We start from the raw sequence: 23,403 nt of genomic DNA on the forward strand, positions 1-23,403 counted from the left end.
TCCCTTAAAGGATGATCCTTGTGTTCGTGTATATCAGTCATAACTTTTTCAAACACTGATTTATTCCAGAATTCCCTTTTCCTTGTCCCTCTGTAAATGTATTCAGAAGCCGTCTCTGAGGTAGAGATTAAAGGTCTCAAATCCACTTGCTGTTGTGGAACTGACGAGCTATTCACAGAAGCTCTTGATCAGAGTAAAGGTTTCAGTGAAATGAGTGTAGAAAATCATTCTCAAAATGATACCTGTCTGGATTTCTTACCAATTATTGACATATGAAAAGGGGGCATGTGGAAAGTATTTGTATATATAATGAAAGAGTCATGCATATTTAGAAATTTTAAATTTAAATTTAATTATTTAATAAATCATTCAAAAGTTACCTACGTTGTCTCCATAGATGAACCCTGGGTAGTGTCTTTGGCGTATCATGTATATGAACCACCCTTTCTACCTATGTCATTGTATCAGATGTGTTGGTAAAGTGAGATTTGGGGAACTGTATATTCACTGGGTGGTAAAGTGTTAAAATGTTTAAATTACCTCACTTAAACTAATAATCCGCTGAAAGGAACTGCTCGTGCGAAATGTCTGAAAAAAGGTATACATTTATCATATCTTCTTTGTAATGAACAAGGAGGCTATATCATTCCCAGACTACCTGACAATGTCTACAGGAAACTAGTCAGCCTCATATTTTAAAGTAACTAAAATTGGGTAGAACAGCATAACAGCATTTGAGAGAAGCTATTGTAAGGGATGAGTAGAATAGGTTGGGCTTTGTGGAAAAAAAAAAAGGGGGAGGGGGAGCTAGCAACTCTCTGAAAATTACAGAATGGTGTCCGTTTATAACATGCTAGTACCTGTGATAAAAGAGATATATATTAAATGGATTAAAGTTAAGATTGCATCAGAACAGAATCTCTTTTCTCAGTAAAGATTAATAATTAAGTAATTTAAAAAAGTCACGCCTTGGAGCTAGTAGTGTATTATTACTCTAATGCACTTCTGTGTCTTATAGGCCTTGGTTTCTAACCAGTGCATTATACCTGTGTATTCTCTTTTTTACAGTTCAGCAGAAGAGCAGTTTCACTGGCAGTCACAAGGTAAGGCACGGTTCTTTGATGAAACTTACACTTATTTCTACATTGTGTCTTTATTGATGGATTTCCTTGTGAACTTTAGGAAAAGACTGTTAAAAATGGACACGATAACCCCACAACACTAAAATTAAATGATGTTGTGATAGCTCATGATTTCCAAGAGTTAAGTTCCCTAAATTCCCTAGAAACTTTTATGTTTTTCCTGAATACATGGAATTGGCTGGCCTTGGCTTTTGCTACTGGTCAACCAAGAATTACAGTGTGAAATGTAATGAGGACTTCACGGAGGAAATGTTTTTGGTTACGATACTTTTTGTTATTAAAGAGTAGCCTAAAGCTTTACGAATAACAATATCGTGTGTTCATTCATCACTTAAAAATACTGTATTTCAGATGGTCAAAAAGACATCGAAGACGAGCTTACAACAGGTCTTGAGCTGGTGGACTCCTGTATCCGATCACTGCAGGAATCAGGAATACTTGACCCACAGGATTATTCAACAGGTGAAAGTAAGTCAAGGGATAATTATGCTTGAAGACAATTAAAATATAAGAATGTTCTTTATTCTCATATAATTGACACAATGAGTCATATCTAATGGGACCTCAGCCTGTGTTTATACTTGTTTTATTAATTTCACTCCACTGTCCCCTAATTCCTCCCCACATTACTCCACCCCAATTCACATTAATTACGGGCTCTCTTAAATCAGTAATTGGCTCCTAGATCTCTCACCAATTACTGACATAGTGGTGTTCTCACCAATACTCTGATCTCCTTTTTGGCATGTTTTGAGACTATCACCATATATTTGTTTAATCAATACAGTGTCTGCTTTAAAATTAACCACGAATGCATTACTTACACAGATCATTTTTGGTAGAGATCTTAACAGTATGACAATTATATAACAAAATAGAAGAACTCAATATAATATATGCAGTACTAAATACTTAGTATTATGCTATATTTCTATATGTGGCCATCTTACATTGCATATTAACCTCGGCAGAATATTTAAAAATTTATTCATCTCCTCCTAATCATATATTTTTCAACCATAGTGGTTGAGGCATAGGAATAAAAGTGCTATGAATTGAAACGAGCTTCACTTTAATAAATCATAAAATTCTCTTGACTTAGTTTAATAAAATCCCTCAAAAAGCCAAAAATTAAATCATTAAAACATATATTACCCCAATCATTTTCTACACCAGAACTCACTGGAGCATTTTATTTTTTCATTTAAAAAAATAAAATTTCCTTGAATACCCACCAAGGTTTGTTATTTAAAAGGAAGATGTAAGAATAAGATAACATTGGTCTTGAAACCATTAAATTTACACATTAATTCACTTTCTCTATGATTTTTATAATACCACTACTTTTAGGATAACATCATTTTGAGTATCTAACTGTATTTAAACCTATAGGTGTTCCCTCAATAGAACTCCTAAAATAAGATGCATGATTTGTAAGTATCCTTGTCCTCTGCATTTTATATTTAAAAATGTAGAATTATTATTTATCTTTCAGAGTCAATAAATATATCTCCTTTTAGGGGTAGGTGCAGTTAGAGTTATACTTAATTAATATACTTAATATACTTAATTAATAATTAATAATAATAATATAATAATATACATACATACTCACTTTGTTCAAGTAAAGAAAGCAAAGGTAAAATAAAATGTGCCTTGGGAGCAGGGGTGATATCAGATATTACATTTTTCCTATAATAATAGATAAGCATATTCTATTGTGAGTTTAGGAGAGGGGATAAGCTTCAATAGCCAGAAGGTGCAGAAAAAAGAAGGAAAAAGTAAAATAAGAGACAAATCAGTTAATATGGAAGGAACAAATAGGTGAGCACACTCAATTCTTTAAAAAGGATAAAAAGGCAAGTTTGTAATAAACAAAGATAAAATAATTATGTTTATAAGGGACACACTTGTATTAATGAAATAAATGTTGAAGTTACAGGAGCAAAGTCGCAACAGCAAATACCACAAACACGAACTGGGACTGGGAAGAATTTGTGAGATGAAGTGGAATTTAATGCAGAAGCCCTAAGCAGGGTCCAAAAAGAATTATTTAAGTGAAAATGTCTTAACTTTTAAAGACACACTAAAAAGTGAACATGATGTACCAAACAATATAGTGCTGGATATTAGAAAAAAATTATTGAGAACGAAAGGAGAAATCGGTTAAAAAAAAATTCTATTGTGAACATGTCATGCACATGTCTCAGAATCAGACAGAATACTAGAAGAAAAAGATGCATAAAATTGAAATAAATAATTAACAAACCAATGTAACAGATATATTTAAAAAGTTAGGGGTGCCTGGGTGGCTCAGTGGGTTAAGCATCTACCTTTAGCTCAGGTCTTGATCTCAGGGTCCTGAGATCCAGCCCTGCATCAGGCTCTCTGCTCAGCGGGGAGCCTGCTTCCCCCTTCCTCTCTGCCTGCCTCTCTGCCTACTTGTGGTCTCTGTCTGTCAAATAAATAAATAAGATCTTTAAAAAAATAAAAAGTTAAATCCACTGAATGATAATACATATTTGTTATACATGTTATACAGGAGATACTTATTTATTTTTTTGAAGATTTTATTTATTTATTTGATAGAGAGAGACACAGCAAGAGGGGGGACACAGGCAGGGGAAGTGGAGAGGGTGAAGAAGGCTTCCTGCCAAGCAGAGAGCCTGATGTGGGGCTCAATCGCAGGACCCTGAGATCATGACTTGAGTCGAAGGCAGATGCTTAAGGACTGAGCCACGCAGGTGTGCCCCAGAGGATGTCTATAAAACCTGATCAGCTATTGGGCAGTAAAGAGAATCCTAAAAATTGAAAACTGTAGAGAGGCCGCATTCTGTAATAATAGTCCAGTAAAAGGAAAGGTAAATAAAATGGTAAAATATATTCACATTGAAATTAAGAAACATAATTTTGGATCTACTGAATCAAAATAGCAATAAAACAGAAAATTACATGCTATTTAAAAAGCAAATTAAGTAGCAATATTTAATCATGAAAACATAAGGGTATGGGGAAAAAACTGCACTCAGAATAAATCTTAACTTTATTATTAAAAATAAAGACAAGGTAAAGGAATGTTGTACTCATTGGGGGAAAACCTTAAAAATAGCTAAATAGGCCAAAAGAAGCTAGGAAGATGGGAATAATAAAAGCAATGTGGAGGGACACCTGGGTGGCTCAGTGGGTTAAGGCTCTGCCTTTGGCTCAGGTCATGATCTCAGGGACCTGGGATGGAGCCCTGCATTGGGCTCTCTGCTCAGCAGGGAGCCTGCTTCCCCCTCCCTCTCTCTGCCTGCCTCTATGCCTACTTGTGATCTCTCTCTCTGTCAAATAAATAAATAAAATCTTTTAAAAAACAAATAAATTAAAAAAATAAGTAATGTGGAGATAAAGCAAAAGAGTAGAAGAGATAAATATAAGGAGAAAAGGAATAAATCTATGAACTTTTAAATAACTTCAAATCAACTAATAATCCTGAGCTTTCCTAATTGAGACACTGTGCTATGTGTGAGAGACATGGAATGAATTTTTAGTGTACAGTTTTGTTTTCCTGTAATACATGTTCAAAAATTATTTACAAAAGACATACCTTTGATACAGGAACATTAAATACTCCAGTAGGGTATTTTTTTTGTTTTTTGTTTTTTGGTTCTTGGTTTTTTTTTTTGGAATGTATTTGGCAACTGTTGAATTTTTGTCTTTCGGAAAGATTAGTTAATTCGTTTTATTATGTACTGGGTTATCTTTTTGACGGATTTTAGCTGATTATTTTTCTTGTAGGCCCCTGCCTCCTCGTTTGAGTTAAGAAAAGTAACAAAGCAAACAAAACAAAAAACAGGTGATAAAATCACCACCCACAAATTTTATGCCAAAGGATCTAAACCACAGTGAGATGCGGAATATTGTTATTCTTACGATACCTTTGTTCTTAACATTTCCAGGGTCACTTTGAGACTGAACTAATTGAGTAAAATTTAGGAGGTTCATTTAAAAATACTGCGCGGGGAACTATCATTTCAGGGATCAATTATGACTAATTTTAATTGTTTAGATGGTCATAAAATGAAAGTCTCAATTGCTTTTGTATTTGTACCCAGCTGGCAAATAGAGTCTACTCAAAAGAGTTACACTGAAGGGACGTTAATTCCGGGGCTATTGACAAAGGGGTGGGCAAGATTAAGGGAAGAGACATGTCTGGGGAGGTCCTCGGGTCGCAGCCACAGAGGGAAGCCCTTACCACCGTTGGTGCTGAAGGAAAAGTCCAGGGTATAGTCCAGGCAGAGCGAAGAGGCAGGCAGGAGCAGAAGAGGAAGTGTCCCAACCTTGTCCTCCAACCTTCTGACGCCGTCGTGCCCCTTCTTGGCCAAATTCAATCCTAAACCAAAGAGCAGGGGACCCCATGAGACAGTGTATGTGGAGACAAGGTCAGAGAAGACTGTGGGGAGCAAAGCAAATAATCAGCACAGCTTCCCATTAAGCAGTGGAACAGCAGACCATGTTGACACTCTTGTTGTATCAACTGAACACATAGGTAGTGACTTTCTGACACATCTCATATAATGAGTGTGAGCCCGTCAGATTCTGAGTCCCCCGTTATGGTGATAACTCGATGGGTTCCTTCCCGGAAACGACATGAGATGGGTCATGTTGAACTGTACCCGACACACGGGCCCTTGAGAGCCAGGCTCTTAGCCCTCTCTCAGAACAGCACTAAACACAGTCTAAAACCCTTGAAAGGGACTGGACGACCAGTCTCAACCCCCAAGCCCGCAGTGTTGAATTTGCCATGTTTAAAGGCTTTTGTTATTTTTCATTCTGATTAAAGTCTGATTAAAATAAATGTGAAGCTTAGTAAATCCATCCTCTTGACCCTAAGGCAAGCAGTAACTGCTCTCCTATATTGACTATAGTTCATGTACTTATCCGTGTTTTCTAACACTTTGCATTTTTTAAAAAGTGCTATCCTAAACAGTATGTAAATCATGTGTACAACTTTGCCACCCTGCCACTATTTCGTGGCTGCCGGATGTGTAATTTCAGTTCTAACAAATACATGTCACAGAGTCACTGGGAGAATTTTTATTGCTTTCCTTGGGGGGAAAAATTACTGATAGAAGCTCAGGGCCATTAGGTTCTTACATAATATATAGCTTGACCTGAACTACCATGGACTAAGCACCTTTTTTAATCCATGCATCTTGGGAGATAGAACCTCAGAGATAGGGTGATATATCTTACCCCAACATTAACAAAAATATTTGCCAACCAAAATCAGAAATAGAGTGGACAACTTGGGAGAAAATGACTTACATGTTTGTAGACAATGTTAATTTGCTTAAATATTGTATTTAAATATTGTATTTTGAAATAGTTATTATTTCTCTCTGTAGCATATTGACAAATTAAAATTTTACCATGTTCTCAAAATTCTCAGCATTTAGGAGGAAAAAGAAAAAAGAAAAACTTAGAAACTTAATATATTCTGAATGTTATGGTTAAAAAGAAAAAGGAATGTTGTTCTGAGGTTTCAAATCATAATATATTCAAAAATATCAAGAATCTTGTAGGTTACTGTTCTGAGCAGATAGAATATAAATAGAATAATCATATGTAGTTGGACAGAGGTGAATGTATTATTTACTGTTGATTTACAATCTGTCATTTTTATTTAATTGCTGTGATTACACTTAATTGTTATGTAGTGAGAAAATTGTTGAGGGATCAAGTTACTATGATGCTGGAAGTATGACTCAATATATTCTTATTCAGTAATAATAGTAAAGGTAAGAGCCATCCTTATGAAGTGAATATTTTCATAATTCCTAGTAAGCCAAAGTGGTTTAAGAGTATACGGTTTTTATAATAATTAAAATAATCAAAATGATAAATATATTGAGCTTGTGCTAGAAGTATTGATATGCTCAGGGAAGAGAACTGGTTTCTTTTATTTCCTGTGATGGTGGAAACTAATCCTTAGTTAAACCCAACTTAGAGCTTCTGGGGAGGGGTACAAGGTTACCCATCGCACCTTGGAGTCGGAAGCCCTGGGTTTAAGTCCTGATGCTCCCACCCCCCATTCTACCTGTGGTTGAAGACTTTCATCTGGACTCTGGAGACCCCAATTCTTTCCCTGGAAATGCATTTATTCAAGTGAGTTGAGTTCATCCTTGGATTGCTCATTTCCTATGAAATCACTTTGGATTTTGAAATGCAAATGAGACAATCCCCTTTCCAGAAGTTTGTCATGGTTCCAAGTCTAAAATTGTCCTTAGATACTATGTGCGTCCATTCGTTTCCTCTCAGAATTCACTCACGCTAACTGCCTCCACTACCTCTGGTGTTGTAGGGCCCCTAGGGAGTCAACAGCAGCAGAAATGGAAGACACGAGCAAAAGTCAAGGGAAAACACCCGGGTGGCACACAGGACGTAGGAATAGCCTCCTAGCTGCTATAAGTAATGTCCCTTCTGGATACTACCTCTACCTGGATTTCAGCTAACGTTCAATTTCTTTTTCTTTGATTTCCTTCTATCGCAGAGATGTGTAAAAAAATCTCTGGACTCTTCCAGTGTTCTCCTGTGGAAGGAGGGGATTTAAAATTTTATACAGCGTATATAGAGTTCTCAAACGTTTAATTGCCTGTATCTTAAAAAGAATATAGACGAATGCAAGACCATAACTAACTAACTAAATAAATAAATAAATAAGTAAAGGCAAGTTATATTTTTTCCAGAGAAGCAAATGTGGGAAGTGAAGGGAGAGACAGGCATAAAGTACCAAGTGTTCCTTCCCCATCCCTGAGGCAAGGGAGAACATGAAACAAATTTCTCATTAAAACATCATTCTCTGGGCGCCTGGGTGGCTCAGTCGGTTAAGCATCCAGCTCTTGGTTTCAACTCAGGTCTTGATCTCAGGGTTGAGTTCAAGCTCTGACTTGGGCTCTGTGCTATGCGTGGAGCCTACTTAAATAAAACAAAACAACAAAACAAAAACCCCATGATTTCCACCTGTGTTTATAGGGTATCCTGGAATCAAACACAAAGTTTAAAGCCTGATGGAAATTTTTAATTTAAAAAAAAATTGGGTTTTGAAATTGTCAAGGCACCTCAGGTACCCAGAACACGAATATGAGGATCAAACAAAAGCCACTGAAAGTGAGGAAAGTATCAGAACCCGTTTGAGTATGAGAAAACTCGCATGTGTACCTCTTATTCCAAGTAAGTTTAAGCTGACAAATTTATCCGGAAGCCATAAGGAAGAACTGACCACTATAAATGGAAGTGATTAGTAGTTCCATTTAAACAAAAGTCAAAAAGTCAAGAAGAGGCAGAGAGGCTGAAAGCTCCCATGAGAAAGTCAGAACCAGCACACTTTTTCTCAGGGGACAGTGGAAGAAGGGGTATCCTGGTAATACCTAGTGGAGACGTCTTGTGGGATTCCCACAGAAGTTCCAGCACTAACACGGGCCATGATCAAACAAGTCATTTCAACTGCAACTGATGTAATCAGCTTTTAACATGCTGGGGTTATATTGTATCACGGCAAGCACAGGTTGGCGTTACAGTCATTCATTTTTAAATGTACGTATTAAATACTTATTCAGAGCACCACAAAGAGTCTCTGCCCTTGTGGCATGTGCATGCTAGGCAGAGAAGGCTGAAATCAAGCAATGTGAACACTACAAGGCCAAGTAAACGATTGCTGTAAGCGATGACAACTCAGTAAGAGACGGCGTAGAATAGGGTTCTCAGTGTTTACTTGGGAATCCTGCGGTGTCCTGAGACCCTTTCAGAGGACCTGCAAAGGGATAAATTTCCACAGTAATCCTACGACCATTACTTGCCTTTCCATGGTCATTATCACACCTGAGAGTAAGAAAGTCTCATAAGAGCAGAGTCAGTGGAGCTTTCCAGAATCTCCATTTTGGTGATGGCATTATTGCCATCTGTTTTTTAATCTTTTTTTTTTTAATTTTATTTACTTATTTGACACAGAGAGAGATCACAAGCAGGCAGAGAGGCAGACAGAGAGAGGGGAGGGGGGAAGCAGGCTCCCTGCTGAGCAGAGAGCCTGATGCGGGGCTCCATCCCAAGACCCTGAGATCATGACCTGAGCCGAAGGCAGAGGCTTAACCCACTGAGCCACCCAGGCACCGCATTGCCATCTGTTTTTTAAACATTTTTCATTTTTAAAGCAGTAAATAGTGTTCTATACCACCCATATAAATAAAAGCTCTTTGTGGTCCTCAGTGATTTTTAAGAGCATGGAAGTGCTACGTGAGCTCCAGTTTTGAGAGTATAATCAAAGGGGCCAGGAGGATGTCTGTGTGAAGGGACGTCAGGAACAGGGACCTGAAAAAATGCGCAGGCAAGCCACGCAGATTTCTAAGAAAACATCTGGGATTTGTGGCAAATAAAATGCTGGTTCTTAAAGTCAGTGTATTCCACAAATTACAGTGTTTTCAGGATTTAGCTTTTAAATTCTATTTTCTTCTGAACTGATTTTTCTATTTCTTTTCACAATTATTGATAACAAGAAATATGAATCTACTATCTTTGGACAATTAATTTATGAAGAAATATGAATGATGCTCTTCCTGTCTGTGCTACATTAATTTTTTAAATGGTAAATACTCTGAAGATAAAAGTTTACAAGGAAATAGTTGGAAATTGTAATGAGCTATAAAAAATGCTCTTCTGTGATTATAACATCATGTAAACTCCCATGCATAATAAAATTCTTGAGCTATACATTTTAAACTAAAGTTATACATTTGAAGTTCATTTTGTGACAAATGTCGTTTTGTTCATTTCCCTCTATTGTATACAGCTGTAAAGAAACTAAGTGAGTTATTGCATAGTGTGAATGCAGTAACGAACTTCTATTTATCCATATACAATAGTCAAACTTGAAAAAGCCTACTAATTAAGCCAATAGCCCTGACTGAATCTAAATCAGCTTAAAAACTAAATGAGTACTTCTCTAATCCTGGGACCACTAGAGTTTTAATTTTCACATAAAGCATTACACATGGAAAGCTGGTGACCAGACAAAATTAATATTCTGCAGACAGACTTAGAAATGAAGGCTAGAGACACACCTGCCCATGGAACAGACGCGTCACTCGGAGCTGCCTTGCATAACAAGCCTCTCGAGCTTTTTCCCTCCGTTGATTTTAGGGATGGTGGATGGACTTAACCACTATTTTCAGTGAAATTCTTTGGTGAAACTCCTACTTAAGAGCTGTTAAAGTTACTAATGAAGATTAGAAGAAAATAACCAGTTTAACACCACCAAGCACCTCTTATTCCAAGTAAGTTTAAGCTGACAAATTTATCCGGAAGCCATAAGGAGAAATGGCCTCTATAAATGGAAGTGATTAGTAGTCCCATTTAAGCAAAAGTCAAGGGGTGCCTGGGTGGCTCAGTCATTTACGAAATTGACTCTTTGTTTTGACTCGGGTCCTGATCTCGTGGGTTGTGAGATCAAGCCCTGTATTGGTCTCCCTGCTCAGTGGGGAGTCTGCTTGAAGATTCTCTCCCTCTGCCCATCCCCCCACTTGCTTGCTTACTGTTTCTCAAGTAAATAAATAATTTTTTAAAAATAAACAAAAGTCAATATTTTTACTTGTGTAATTAGGTATGACTAAAGTGCTTTGAGTTTATTAAAATCAATTTGGTAATCTGACAACTTTTCTCATTGACAACTTTTCTTATTGATTTTGTGATCTCTAAAGCCCATTTGTGTATGTATATATAATTTCCACCAACTACTTCCTTTATTCTAATGCAATATTTTCTATAAAAAAAAGATTTTCTTTTTCTGTTTATTTGATGTTGCTCTAAAAATTTACTCTCATTTTTTTTTAAGTTTTATTTATTTATTTGACAGAGAGATCACAAGTAGGCAGAGAGGCAGGTGGGGGCGGGAGGTGGGAAGCAGGTTCCTTGCTGAGCAGAGAGCCTGAAGTGGGGCTCCCAGGACCCTGAGATCATGACCTGAGCTGAAGGCAGAGGCTTTAACCCACTGAGCCACCCGGGTGCCACATAAAAATTTACTCTCATTTAAAGCACAGTAATACATAACCTTCAAATCGGTTTTTTTTTTTTTTTTTCAGACATAGAGCGTGTGCATAATGATGGGTGGGGCAGAGGGGGAGGGAGAGAATCCCAAGTGGGCTTCATGCCCAGTGTGGAGCCTGACACAGGGCTGGATCTCACGACCTTGAGATCATGACCTGAGCCAAAATCAAGAGTCAGATGCTTAACCGACTGAGCCACCCAGGCACCCCAACCTTCAAATCATTATTTAAATTAAAAAAAAAAAAAGATTTTATTTATATATTTGTTCAGAGTGAAAAGAGAGAGAGAGCACAAGTATGGGAAGCCGCAGGCAGAGGGAGAGGGAGAGGCAGACTCCCTGCTGAGCAAGGACCCTAACTGGGGGGCTCCATCCCAGGACCCTGGGATCATGACCTGAACCAAAGGCAGCCACTCGATGGACTGAACCCCCCACGCATCCCAACCTTCAAATCATTCTTAACCTTCCACAGATACTGGTTAGCAAGAGCATGGAAATGAACGCAGACTCTGTCAGTTACAGATGAATGTGAATCTCGTCGGCAGTATTTCTCACGGTCTACATACAGATAAGTTTCTGTATCATTTTGACAGAATTGATTTTACCTAAGAGTAAATGTTTCTAAATTTCCTGCCAAATGCACATCTAAACAGAGCTGCCAGTCAGGGGTCCAGTCCTGGGAGTGTCCCCCAGTTTGCGTGTTTATTATTCCTTTGATAATCCTGAACTAACAGCCTCAACAAAACCTTCATGGAGTCCCTGTTTGAGGCATTGCCTGATTCTAATAGTTTATCTTAGTGCATTCCTCTTAGTAGCACTTTTCTCTTTCATGGTAAAAATGATCCTTTGGAATTAAATCGGTAACTTAACCACCCCTTGGACTCCCGGTCTGATTCTTGCGGCTTCAGCGCCCACTATTGGTGACTTTGGTAGCTACATCTCTGTCCTAAATCGTCGCTTTCACATAATCAAACTTGGATCTTGGAAATTACACAAGACCTAGGAAGATTCGGTTTGTCGGGTGATGTTTGAGCCAGTATTGAAATCAAGCCCTTTCTAGCTATGTAAATCCCCGCCATCTCCTCCAACTCTGTAATGTAAAAAGTAAGCCCATCTTGCTCCAAAACAAGGCCACAACCTACACCAGTTTTCCTTCTGGGGAATGTCGCATCGTTGAGAGTTCCTGCTTTCCCACTCTCGTTTGTGAATATTTGCTGGGTTCTGGGACAGGTGCTCAACTAAAGGTGGCCAGAGTTAGCAAGTCCCAGTCAATCATCTTAACGTTAACTTGTAGAAAGAGAAGGCATGTGCCTGATGATGACAAGGGGATCCTGTCTGTGGGGTTTTCTGAGGAGCCTCCCAAGCTCCCAGGGCAGTGCTCGCAATTAGCCAAACAGTGGCTCTCCTTCACTCCTGCCCACTTAGTCACTAAGTCCCCTTGAACTTTTCTTTTAAGATGTCTCTTAACTGTGTGCCTCTCTCCCCCTTCCTAAAGTAGCTACCAGTTAAGATGTGCTCAGTTACCAAGAGTTTCCTTTCTCCTCGTGCTGCAGGAAGTCCCTGGTCCTAATCTTTCCCTTATCTGCATAGAGCCCTGCTGCCTTCATTGTAAATGTTCAGAATTCTGCTTGCATCCTATTACCCTCTTTCTGGAGAACCTGTTGCTGTGTAATACTGTACAAATCTCTGATAAGTCACTCAGATTCCTCTGAGTCTGGTCTGTTCAGAAGGTTATAGCAGCATGGTGGGGGTAAGGTGGATTTTCTTGGAGCTTTCAGGCATCAGGGAGGCTGCATGGAGGAGGTGGCATTTAAACGGCTCTTTAAGGATGAGCTTTAAGGTTGAAAGAGAAAGGGATCTCAGGCTGAGGGGACAGAGAGAACATTTGCTTTCTTGTCTCTTGGCTTAGACAACCAGGTTTTGTTCGGGTTTGTTTTTAATTTTAAACAGGCCATTTTAATGATCTATGTCTCGAATGTCTCATTTATAAAGTGAAAGCTCATGAGGTATTGCAGGAGAATGTTAAGTGATATATGGGACCGAACTGTAATAAGGTTTTCAGGACAAACAAATCCCAATCAAGGTTTTATTATGATCAGACCATGTGGCTATGTAATTAGATAATTAGATACTAATACTAAAAACTGACATTTGTAAAGCAGTTTATAGTTTTCCAAGCGCTTTCACATCCATTATCTCATTAGGTGCTCAAATTTGCCAAGATTAAAATTTGCGGAGGCAGAATGACAGTGTGTGGTTAAGAACACGTGCTCTGATGCCAGACACCTGGCTTGCTCGCAGCCCACTGTTTGGTCTCAGTTGGTGCGACCCTCAGTCCCGTTGACATAAAGGGGGATGGTGGCACCTTCTTCACTGGGCCTTTGTGAAGATGCGGTGAGCTAACAGATATCAGCTGCTCTGGACAGTTCCTAGAACTTAGCAAGTACCCAAGGAAGGTCAGCTGGTATCATGGGCCCTTCTCCGTACTCATCGTGTCCGTTTCATAAACACAGAGGGCTACTGAGTCCTAGTCCTGGATTCTGTGGCCTACAGAGTGACTTAGCAATGCCATACTGTAGGCTTCTGGCCTTTTCCACGTTATTGCAAGACGCAAAACGTTATTGCAAAACTTCATCCATAGTTGAATGAAGGTTCACTGTTTTCTGGGACCAATATTTCGTTAAAGCAGGCATGGATTAGCAATTCCAGAAGTAGTCTTTTTAAATCTGTGCAAACAGTAAGAGTGTATCATCATGAAAACTCGAATTTCTAGCTCAGTTAGGAAGAAACGATATATTATAGCGTATATACACGCTAATACGATCTGTGAGTCTGAATTTTTATGTAGACAATTAGCCTTTCAAGCTTTCTACCTGTTGAGGCTGACCTCTGTCCCATTGATGATGGACAGCAAGCTTCCCCAGCCAATAACCAGAGTCTCTAAGGAGAGGTTCATTGGAGAAGTACCGCAGCCTGGGACATGAAGATTTCTCCTGTAAACAAATTCGCTTCTCTTTAGGGGAGTATTTTTCAACCTTAAAGTATCGGTCTGTGTGGTCTGTGTCTAGGACTTCATGCTGCTTGGATGGCAAACAGCAGCTGCTCCTGGACTTGGGGATAGAACATGAGGATTCGAGCCTCATTTTCATTTTTTCCAAGGGTATGACACTGGCTGACCAACCACTCAGCCTCTCCACGCTTCTCTTTGCATTTCTGAGAAATCATGAAAATGACTCAAGGAGAATTTTTTTTTTTTTTTACAAGTTGCTCTGTGGTTTCTAGTCAATTGATGATGTTGGAGACACTGAGATATTATGGAGATACTGACATTACACAAAAGAGACATGGCCGCAGGTATCTTCCTGGGGTCCCTGGCTTGTTTTATGCCCCTCGACTCTGTCATGCCCTTCGACGTTCTCCGCTCTGTCCAGCTGGAACTATTGTGTCTTGATCAGATCAAGGACACGTACTGTCTTGAATTTTATCTGTTTATCGGACAATTGTTTCGTCTCTTCTTCCTGGTGCCCTTGGACTGAGTCCTATCGAGCAGATCCCTGGGCTCAGCTTTGAGGACTGTCCCATAATGGGGAGGGGCCAGAATGAGCAGAGATCACAGGCAGCGCCCCGGAGGCGTACTCACACCAGAGGGTAACTTGCTTTCGGTGCCGTGGTAGAACGTGGTGATCCACTGCTGCTCACAGTTCAGGTTTCTTCTGGAACAATTAATTACACTAAAGGCAACATTCAGTTTCCCTACACGGAATCTGAAAGCCCAGGCTCTTCTCTCCGCAACTTAAAAAACCCTCTTCCACCACCCTCGTCCCCCAGGAGATACGCTTCGTCTCCTCACGACTGTGGTCTGATATTACCTCTGGCCCAAGCCTCTAGCCAAGATTTGATGGAAAGTCAAAAGTTCCGGAGAGGGGGAAAAAAAAACACACCATAATTTAAAGCCCAAGACTGTAAGCGCTTTCGAAACCTCTGGAAAATTTGTATTTTCTACCTCAATGCACAGTAATGTTAATAAAGGTCATCAAGAGTTAGTTATATGTAAATTTGACTTCCATTATAAAGTAATTAAGGATTATCCTATAATTTTAACCTTTTTCATATTCTCACATAACTTTGCTCCCTAAAATTGGAATGAATAAATGCTGTTCATCTGAAACCCTAGTGAGCAATGGAAATCATTCAAAAAGGCACACACTGTTTCGGCTGTTGTCCTGACGGTTTCGCCCTTGCCGGGTGACATGTCAGTGCTGTAATATTATGATACATCGCTCATTGTTGCAATTACCTGTGTCAGACTGCATCTAGGTCTCACGCTTGAGATGTGTGAACGAAGTAATGAGATAGCGAATCTCGGCTTGTTTTCGTTGAGTACGGATCAAATACACGACTGAGTCTGTAAAAGATGAGCCGACCTGATTATTTCATGGTGTATGTTTCAGGAGCACATAAATCGCCTTTTTAATTGAAATGCCCTTGAAAAGGGACTTTAAATTCCCACCTTAAGGTCCTGCATGGAAAGCATTTGCAGGTTTCGTGATAATTTTATGAATCTAGTTGGAATTTACAAAATTGTTGGACTTGCTAACTACAGAGGCTAGAAAGTTCATCAGAGCAAAGACATAGAGTCTTCTTAAAAGACAAATAAGCAGGACCCACGGTTCTCTTGCTTTATAGATTATGTCCCATTACTGGGGCGCCTGGGTGGCTCAGTTGGTTAAGCATCTGCCTTCCGCTCAGGTCATGATCCTGGGGCCCTGGGATGGAGTCCTACATCAGGCTCTCTGCTCAGCGGGGAGCCTGCTTCTCCCTCTCTGTCCCTCCTCACTGCTTCTGCGTGCACATGCTCTCGCTCTTTCTTTTGCGCTCTTTCAAATAAATAAATAAATATTTATATTACTTATACATAATACATTATCCATAATATATAATTATATAATATGTTGATTAGTAATTATTAATATTTATTTATCAAAGTAAATGTTTTTTTAAAATATTATGTCCAACTATTTAGAAGAAGCCAAAGATTTTGCTTTATTTGATTTCATTTTACTGACATTTCCAAAGTTCTGCGCACTGTTGAATCTGTTTGAACTTTCACCACCCTGGAGATGTGCTGTCACAGGGGAGGGGGCATGGCCAGGGAAAGCCATTACCTCGGAGGAGAAGGAAGCAGCCCAAGGAAGTCTCAGTGGGAAGCTGCCCATTGTCAGGTAGAGTGGTGACCCGTGACTTTAAAGGGCCTTTGCTCTTTCAGGAGCGCCCACTCGCCTCCACCGGGCTGTGATCTTCAGGAGGGTAGCGACCAAGGGGAAGGTCTTTGGCCACAGTTTGTTCCTGCTTCCCCAGTACCTCCCTCTTCTTCCTCCTCCTTGCAGTGTCCCCCTCTGGCCCTGCCCACGTCCCCCCGGCTCCTCTTCCTCACACAGGCTCTCCTCTCTCTCAGCCTGGCCCTCGCCTGGGTCTCTTGACTCTGTCTCTGCACCTCGAAGTTTCCCCAGCAGCAGTGGGGACAATATGTTCTGGCAACCACAATGGAACTTTGACTGCACTCCTCATAGTGACGTCGTATTTCTGGTGATTAGGCCTATAATACTATCAGTATGGATTCAATGATTTTTTGCAGGCTATTGCAAACTTCACCATCTGTTATACACTATTTGCTTCGGACTCTATTTTCTAAATTACACGAAAAAGGATTGCAATTGTACTTTTGTTATGCTCTTCATGATGAAACTGGGACGGGATGGGAACATTTTTATATCCTTGCTTGACTTTTTTCCAGATTTCAAAATACCCGGTCTTACCTGTGTTGGTTAATTGGCTTATTATTCAGTATCTAATGGTGAGAATGTATGTTTGCATTGTTCAGAAGCCTCACCAGGGAATTAGAGGGAAGGTGGGGGAAGTTCTTAAATGGCCATGGCTACAGGAACTGATGCTTTTTAAGGAAGAAGCCTTATTTTAATATAAAAAAGGAAAGGGCTATTGCATGTTGAGTCTGTGGTCTCATTGGAAAGAAAGCCATGTTATAGTCTTGAGAAGAAAGACGTAAGGAACTTGAAATTTGCCCACATTGATTAGAAATAATACTATGGTCTAATGATACTCTGGTTCCCAGCCAACAAGGGAAATTAAGGATGGGCTAATGATTATACAATAGTCGATGTGTATATAATTATGCTCTTTCAAAAAAGAAGCGGCCTCACTATGGTTAAGAGAGCACGAGAAACTTGGGTTGCCGAGTCCTTCCTGCCCAACTCCCTGTACTCGCCCCAGACCCCTCTCCAGCCACACAAGGGGATATAGCAAGTGCATACACGCTTCCTCCTTCTCTGAACCCCCATAGTGAGTAGGAAATGAGATTAAAGAAATTTGCTTAAAAAGACAATGGGCAAACTTTTGTGAGGATCCCATCTAAACAGAATGGAAGAAGATCCAGCACAGCCTCTTAAACAACATAATTAAATAGTACGGCCAGGCACTGGATCTCATTTCTCCGTCACTCACATTAACAGCACCAGCTTTAACACTGTATCTTCTCATTGTTCTCCTACTGTGCACTGCTGTGATGGCAAAGATAACCAGCCGTCAGATATCATGTGAAATCAGGGTGAATTCTCCATTGTTTGAAGACCTATTAATATTTTAAACACTGTGTACCCTTCAGGCACTGAGGTATTACATCACTATACAATACAATCTGCCACCGGTGGGAAGGTTTCGCATGTTTTAGCATCCTGATAATTAAGTAGGAGATATAATTATATTAATACAATTAATGTGAACCAAAAGATATACTTTGGAATTATTTCAAATGTTTCTGATACTGTGTAATCCAGAAATAACTACTGGGATTAACCAATTTGTCTCAAAAGAAATGTCTCTATGTAGGTCAGGATGAGATCATTTGGGGGAAAAAAAAAATCTACTCTTTTTGAGAACTTTTAAACCGCCAAAAAAAAATCTCATTTAAGAGCCGGAGTCAAATTATATGGTCATTTTAGTTCTCAGAATTCAAAGCATAGATGGCTGGAATCGTGTGCGTGTGATAATTCTAGGCTACTCTCAATAAATAATACATGTCATTTCTGCTTCACTGAGGCTGTCACTTACTGCTCTAAATGACTTTCAATGCAGGGCCCAGCCTGCTCTCCCAGAGTGCACTTCAGCTCAATTCCAAACCTGAAGGGTCCTTCCAGTATCCGGCCAGCTACCATAGCAACCAGACCCTGGCCCTGAGTGAGACAGCCCCTTCGCAGCTCCCCGCCCGCAGCACGCAAGCCCGAGGTGCGGGCCAGACCTTCAGCCAGGTACGTGTGGGGATGGGGGTGTCCGTGGGCTCCTAGGGAGCCGGTAGGGGAGCAGGGGCTGCTGCGAGCCGGCGGGGGTTCCCTCCTGCCTTTCTTAGGCATGCCCCGGAACTTGGAACTTAGGAGAGATGCCTTCAGGGCTGTGAGTGAAGGAAATGAATAATAAAATAAGCTGATCGAGTAACACTGAACTGTAGATCTTTTCTCCAGGAGTTTCTGGGTATCGCTCGCGCTGCACCACCTTGTACCTACGGATCTCCGTTAATGTGTGTCTGGTTACTGTTCCTGTGTCTCTGCGTGGCTTAACGACGACGTGCATTATGAGTTTGTGAGGGCACCAGGAACAAAGTTTTTTCTCCTGGAAAAATAAAATAAAATAATAAGCATGACATAATTTGGGGGCCTCGTCGCATCAAGGACCATGGTATTAATGGCTAATCAAGTATGCAGAACTCTTCTGAAGATAACTGATAGGGGTTTAGAAGTTGTTACCCTTTGCTGAGTGGGTTTTTGAGATGTTCCTGGCATTGTGCCCTTACTCCTGTGGTTTCGGAACACAGATTTATCAGGTGCCGTTGAGATCAGATCTTGGTGAAAAGAAGTAGCTACGAACCCGAATTTTTTTTTTTTTTCAAGAAAGATGTAAATGTTGTTTGCATGCTAATTTGGGCACGCAGGCTGTATTGGATTGACCGACCAGAATTAATATATTGATCGGCGGGCTATGTTGTTTTTTCAGCTATTTTAAATTTACTTTAATCTCTGCATTTTTGCTCCTGGGATGAAGAACCCACAACCCTGAAAGTATCTCTTCCAGCTAATGAGCTGCATTTCATACTTTCTGCATTAATGCATAATCCCTCTCCCAGGAACCCTGCCCCAGCCTCAATCCCCGTCCGGGCTCCTAGAACAACCAGACCCACCCGTCTCTGTCACCAGTTTATTGTGACTAGGCATCCAAGAATCTTTCCAATTAAACTAAAAGCTACTTGAGGGCAGGGATGTTTTGATCCTTTATCAGCAGCCCCTGGCCCTCTCCATGGCCCCTAAGAAATGTCTGCAGACAGGTAGGGGGTAAGATGAGCTAGGAATGGCATAGCTCACTCAGTCACCGGGAGATGCTTAGTTTAGGTGACATGGGCACAAGTGAAGCATACACTGAAAGGTCTCAGTGCATTTCAATTATTAAATGTTTGCCTCTGCAAGGTACTAAAAACCTGAGCACCTTCTTCAAGCAACACTCTTGTCCATCTGTGGTGTTCTAACTTTTATCTTCCTGTGATGCCAAGCCATAGGGTATGTGACTAAAAGGGAGTGGTAAATAATACATTCCACGGAGCAGAATGGCCTGATCCCTTGTTGTGGTCCAGTATGGGCCCTGGCTCAGGCGATGCATCTGTTTGGATGGAGAATGGAGGTGTGTGGGGCTGGAGAGCGATGGTCCCCAAGTCACGAGGGCAGGTCACATACACAGAGGCGGCCCCTGGATCTCTACTGTTTCCCAGATCCAGGATCACTGTTCTTTAAAAGCACTGGTCCGTTCTACCTCCCTGAAAGAAATGTGAAAGGGTATTTGAGGGAATACCCAAAACTGGTTTTTAATTTATTAGAAAAATATTGTAGGTACAAGTAAACATGCATTTATCATAAACACAAAATAGTCTTTATTGCTTCTTGACAGAACACTATATGATGTTTGAAATATTGGGTGTTATTAGCATAGGAAATACCGTCAGATTTTTTTCAATCTATTTTATTAAAAGATGAAATGGAAGCTGTATGATTTCATTCTGTAGGTTTATATTCTTTTTTCTCAAAAACTCCCTTTTTTTTAAAGATTTTTATTATTTATTTATTTGACAGAGAGAGAGAGAGATCACAAGTAGGCAGAGAGGCAGGCAGAGAGAGAGAGAGAGAGAGGGAAGCAGGCTCCCCCGCTGAGCAGAGAGCCTGATGCAGGGCTCGATCCCAGGACCCCAAAACCATGACCTGAGCCGAAGGCAGAGGCTTAACCCACTGAGCCACCCAGGTACCCCAAAAGCTCCCATTCTTGAAAGGAAATATTTTTCTTCCCATCTATATGGACTCTTTGACCATGATACACTGGTTGTGGCAGAACATACATGATTTTGAATTCTTTGTAAGCATACATGTGGGTCATAGCCCTTCATTTTTCCTTGTATCTGGCTATACTTCTAGGTCCAACAGACCACAGGCAGAAATAAATATTTTATATTCAAATTAACCTCTGAAAGCTATGATTTGGGCTTTTACCAGTGTTCTAGAACTTCTAAGACATATAAGTAGTAAAACAATAAACTTCTACTTTGTTTTTTTTAAATCTTGAACTCCCTTATTACTCATGTTTGGCTTCTTTTTATTTTTCCCCATAAATATCTAAGACTCTGGTAATTTGAGTGGAAAACATTGAATCAAATATTTTAAAAATCTGTATTCCCATAGCTGAGCACCATGGAAAATAGAAATGTCAATATAAAATGAAAAATCAGTTAACTTACCAACTCATCTGTGAGCATCTTGTAAGCTCGGTTCATACATAGCTCTGTATGGCTGACTGTTAAAGCAAAGCTTTCTTATACAATGAATAGCTACCATTTACTGAGCATGAAGATGTAACCTGTTTTACATGCATCCTCTTATTCTCCACAACGGGGCCGTATTAGCTTCTACACCTTAGAGATGGGGGGACTCAGGCTTATCACATGTAGAGACGTTGTCCCATGCCATTTTACGGCAGCAGTAGTGAAAATGGGCACAAAATCTTGACTGAGTTGAAGTCTAGTGATTCTGGCCATGTTTCATAGGTTTCCTTTTTACTATTGACCGTTTTAATTGAATTCGTCAGCAGCTCAAACCTATTAACAGGTCTATAAATGTGGGCAAGCAATATGGCGGCTTATCTCCTTCCGTGTGGCAGGAGCTCTTCTTGGAGCTAATCCTGTCATCCGCTGATTAACACGGGAAGGAAACAGTAGAGGCTCAGAAGGACAGGATGGGGCCTCACATTAAAAGTCTGTTTTAAAGTTTAATCAGAAAGTGTAACAAAGTTGTAAAGATATCAAAGCTCTGTATTTGAAGGCATCAGAGTTAATAGTTTGGAGACATCTATAAATGTTCACGTTCAAGGTGATAACGTAAGTTCGAGGCGAGAGTGACTGGTGTGTTCGTTTACTGTGGCAGGTGATGGGATGGAGAAGTCTGAACCTTTAAAGCAGGGGGTTGTTCCAATCCACTCGATGAACAGGATTGAGGCTGTTGGCGAATATGTAAATACTGTTTATTTTACGAAGTGGTAGATGTCGGTACCGTGATTTACTGTTAGCTTTCACGTGCTGCTGGATGAAAGGCACGTTTTATGGAACACCCCATAGGCACTGTGACTTCCCAATAACGTCAGAGAAGGGCTGAGCAAGTAAACCAGTATGTTTCTTCTGCATCTAGCATTGTACCTTGAAAGTAGGGAGGCCGCTTCCCATCCTGGTAACATCTCCTTTGTTCAGATCATCGTGGAACCCCTCTATTCCAGTGGTTTTGCTGAGCCCCGTGACACGTTCTTTTCAATATTCGGAGTGGTGTGAAAGGTCATTTCTTCAAGGCTGGATTAATTTTTAGAATATCTTGTAGTTAGAAAGCGCCAAAAGGGCTAGGGAAATTCAAATGATTGCCAACCGATGCCAGACCAAGTTAATAAGGTCAATAATCAATCAACACAAAAATATTTCTTTTTTTTTTTTTTTTAGTCTAAAAAATATGTGTAATTCTAAAGGAAAGCAAATGGTTTTCTGTCTGGCTCATAAATCATGTCAGAATGCAATTTCAAAGGAGTATCATGCATGTTGAAAGATTCTAATTTCAACTAAAAAATACTCTAGTTTATTCAACATAATAAATATTTGTGGAATAATTATCACCAGGGTCTACAGGAGGCCAATTGCCCTATCATATCTGTCCGCAGGTAAAATTATGAGGCATAGAGGGTGCAATAATATATTAATTCTTTGTTGTTACCCAAACTAAAATCATTGAAAGACATTCTCCTCAGACTCTAAGTTGAGTACATAGGGCAGGAAGACACAGAAGGTAAGACTCTTCCCATCAGACCCCAAAGCCTTTTGGGGAAGTAACATGAGACAATTTATGGTTACTCATTCCCCAACCCTGCAAGCTCCGTGCCCCAGCCTCAGATACGCTGCGCAGATCACCCCTCCTTCTCTCCGTCCCAGTTAACCTTGGCCTTTCTGTGACTCTTGTGAGGTCCCACAATTAAAGGCGAGCTGCTTTTCCAGGTACTTCTGTGCCTCTGTGGGTTATTCTTTAATGTATCCAAGATGCTCCCTGTGTTTGTTGCACACCGTGAGCTGTCGTGGGTTCAGGATAAAGAAGTCAAGAAAAGGGACGCGGTCCCCACCCTCAAGGAACCCTAATTCTAGCAGCAGCCATGGAAACTCAGAAAACCGACTCCGGGAATAAGTAAATTACATAGCTCGTCAGAAAGCGATGATGTCTTTGAGGAGGAGATGAGGCAGAACAGGGTAAGGAGGATCCAAGGTGCGGGACGGGGTGTGGCCTGGGGGGCCTTGTCCAGAAGGTAACAGCTGGGAAAGAGCTGAAGGCAGAGAGACAACCAGCGGGTGTGGGGCTGTCCTAGGGACAGCGAATGCAGCGGCTCCCGGATGAGGTGGCCTGGCATGTTGACAGAACATTTTTTTTAAAGATTCTATTTATTTATTTGACAGACAGAGATCACAAGCAGGCAGAGAGGCAGGCACAGAGAGAGAGGAGGAAGCAGGCTCTCTGCTGAGCAGAGAGCCTGATGCGGGGCTCGATCCCAGGACCCTGA

The 23,403-nt window shown here is 40.4% G+C and overlaps 1 protein-coding gene across 4 annotated transcripts in view; it reads left to right on the forward strand.

The window, feature by feature from the left end:
- Window positions 1-23,403, forward strand: part of CTNND2 (catenin delta 2) — a 901,368-nt gene that overhangs the window by 491,076 nt on the left and 386,889 nt on the right. For all 4 annotated transcript variants that reach the window (XM_032337744.1, XM_032337745.1, XM_032337748.1 and 1 more), the window contains 3 exons: window positions 1,069-1,103; window positions 1,494-1,610; window positions 18,370-18,542. In XM_032337744.1, coding sequence (XP_032193635.1) covers window positions 1,069-1,103; window positions 1,494-1,610; window positions 18,370-18,542 — 325 coding nt within the window. The remainder of the gene's footprint in view (window positions 1-1,068; window positions 1,104-1,493; window positions 1,611-18,369; window positions 18,543-23,403) is intronic.

Source organism: Mustela erminea, chromosome 3 (genome assembly GCF_009829155.1).
Source record: "Mustela erminea isolate mMusErm1 chromosome 3, mMusErm1.Pri, whole genome shotgun sequence".
Classification (NCBI taxonomy): Eukaryota; Metazoa; Chordata; class Mammalia; order Carnivora; family Mustelidae; genus Mustela; species Mustela erminea.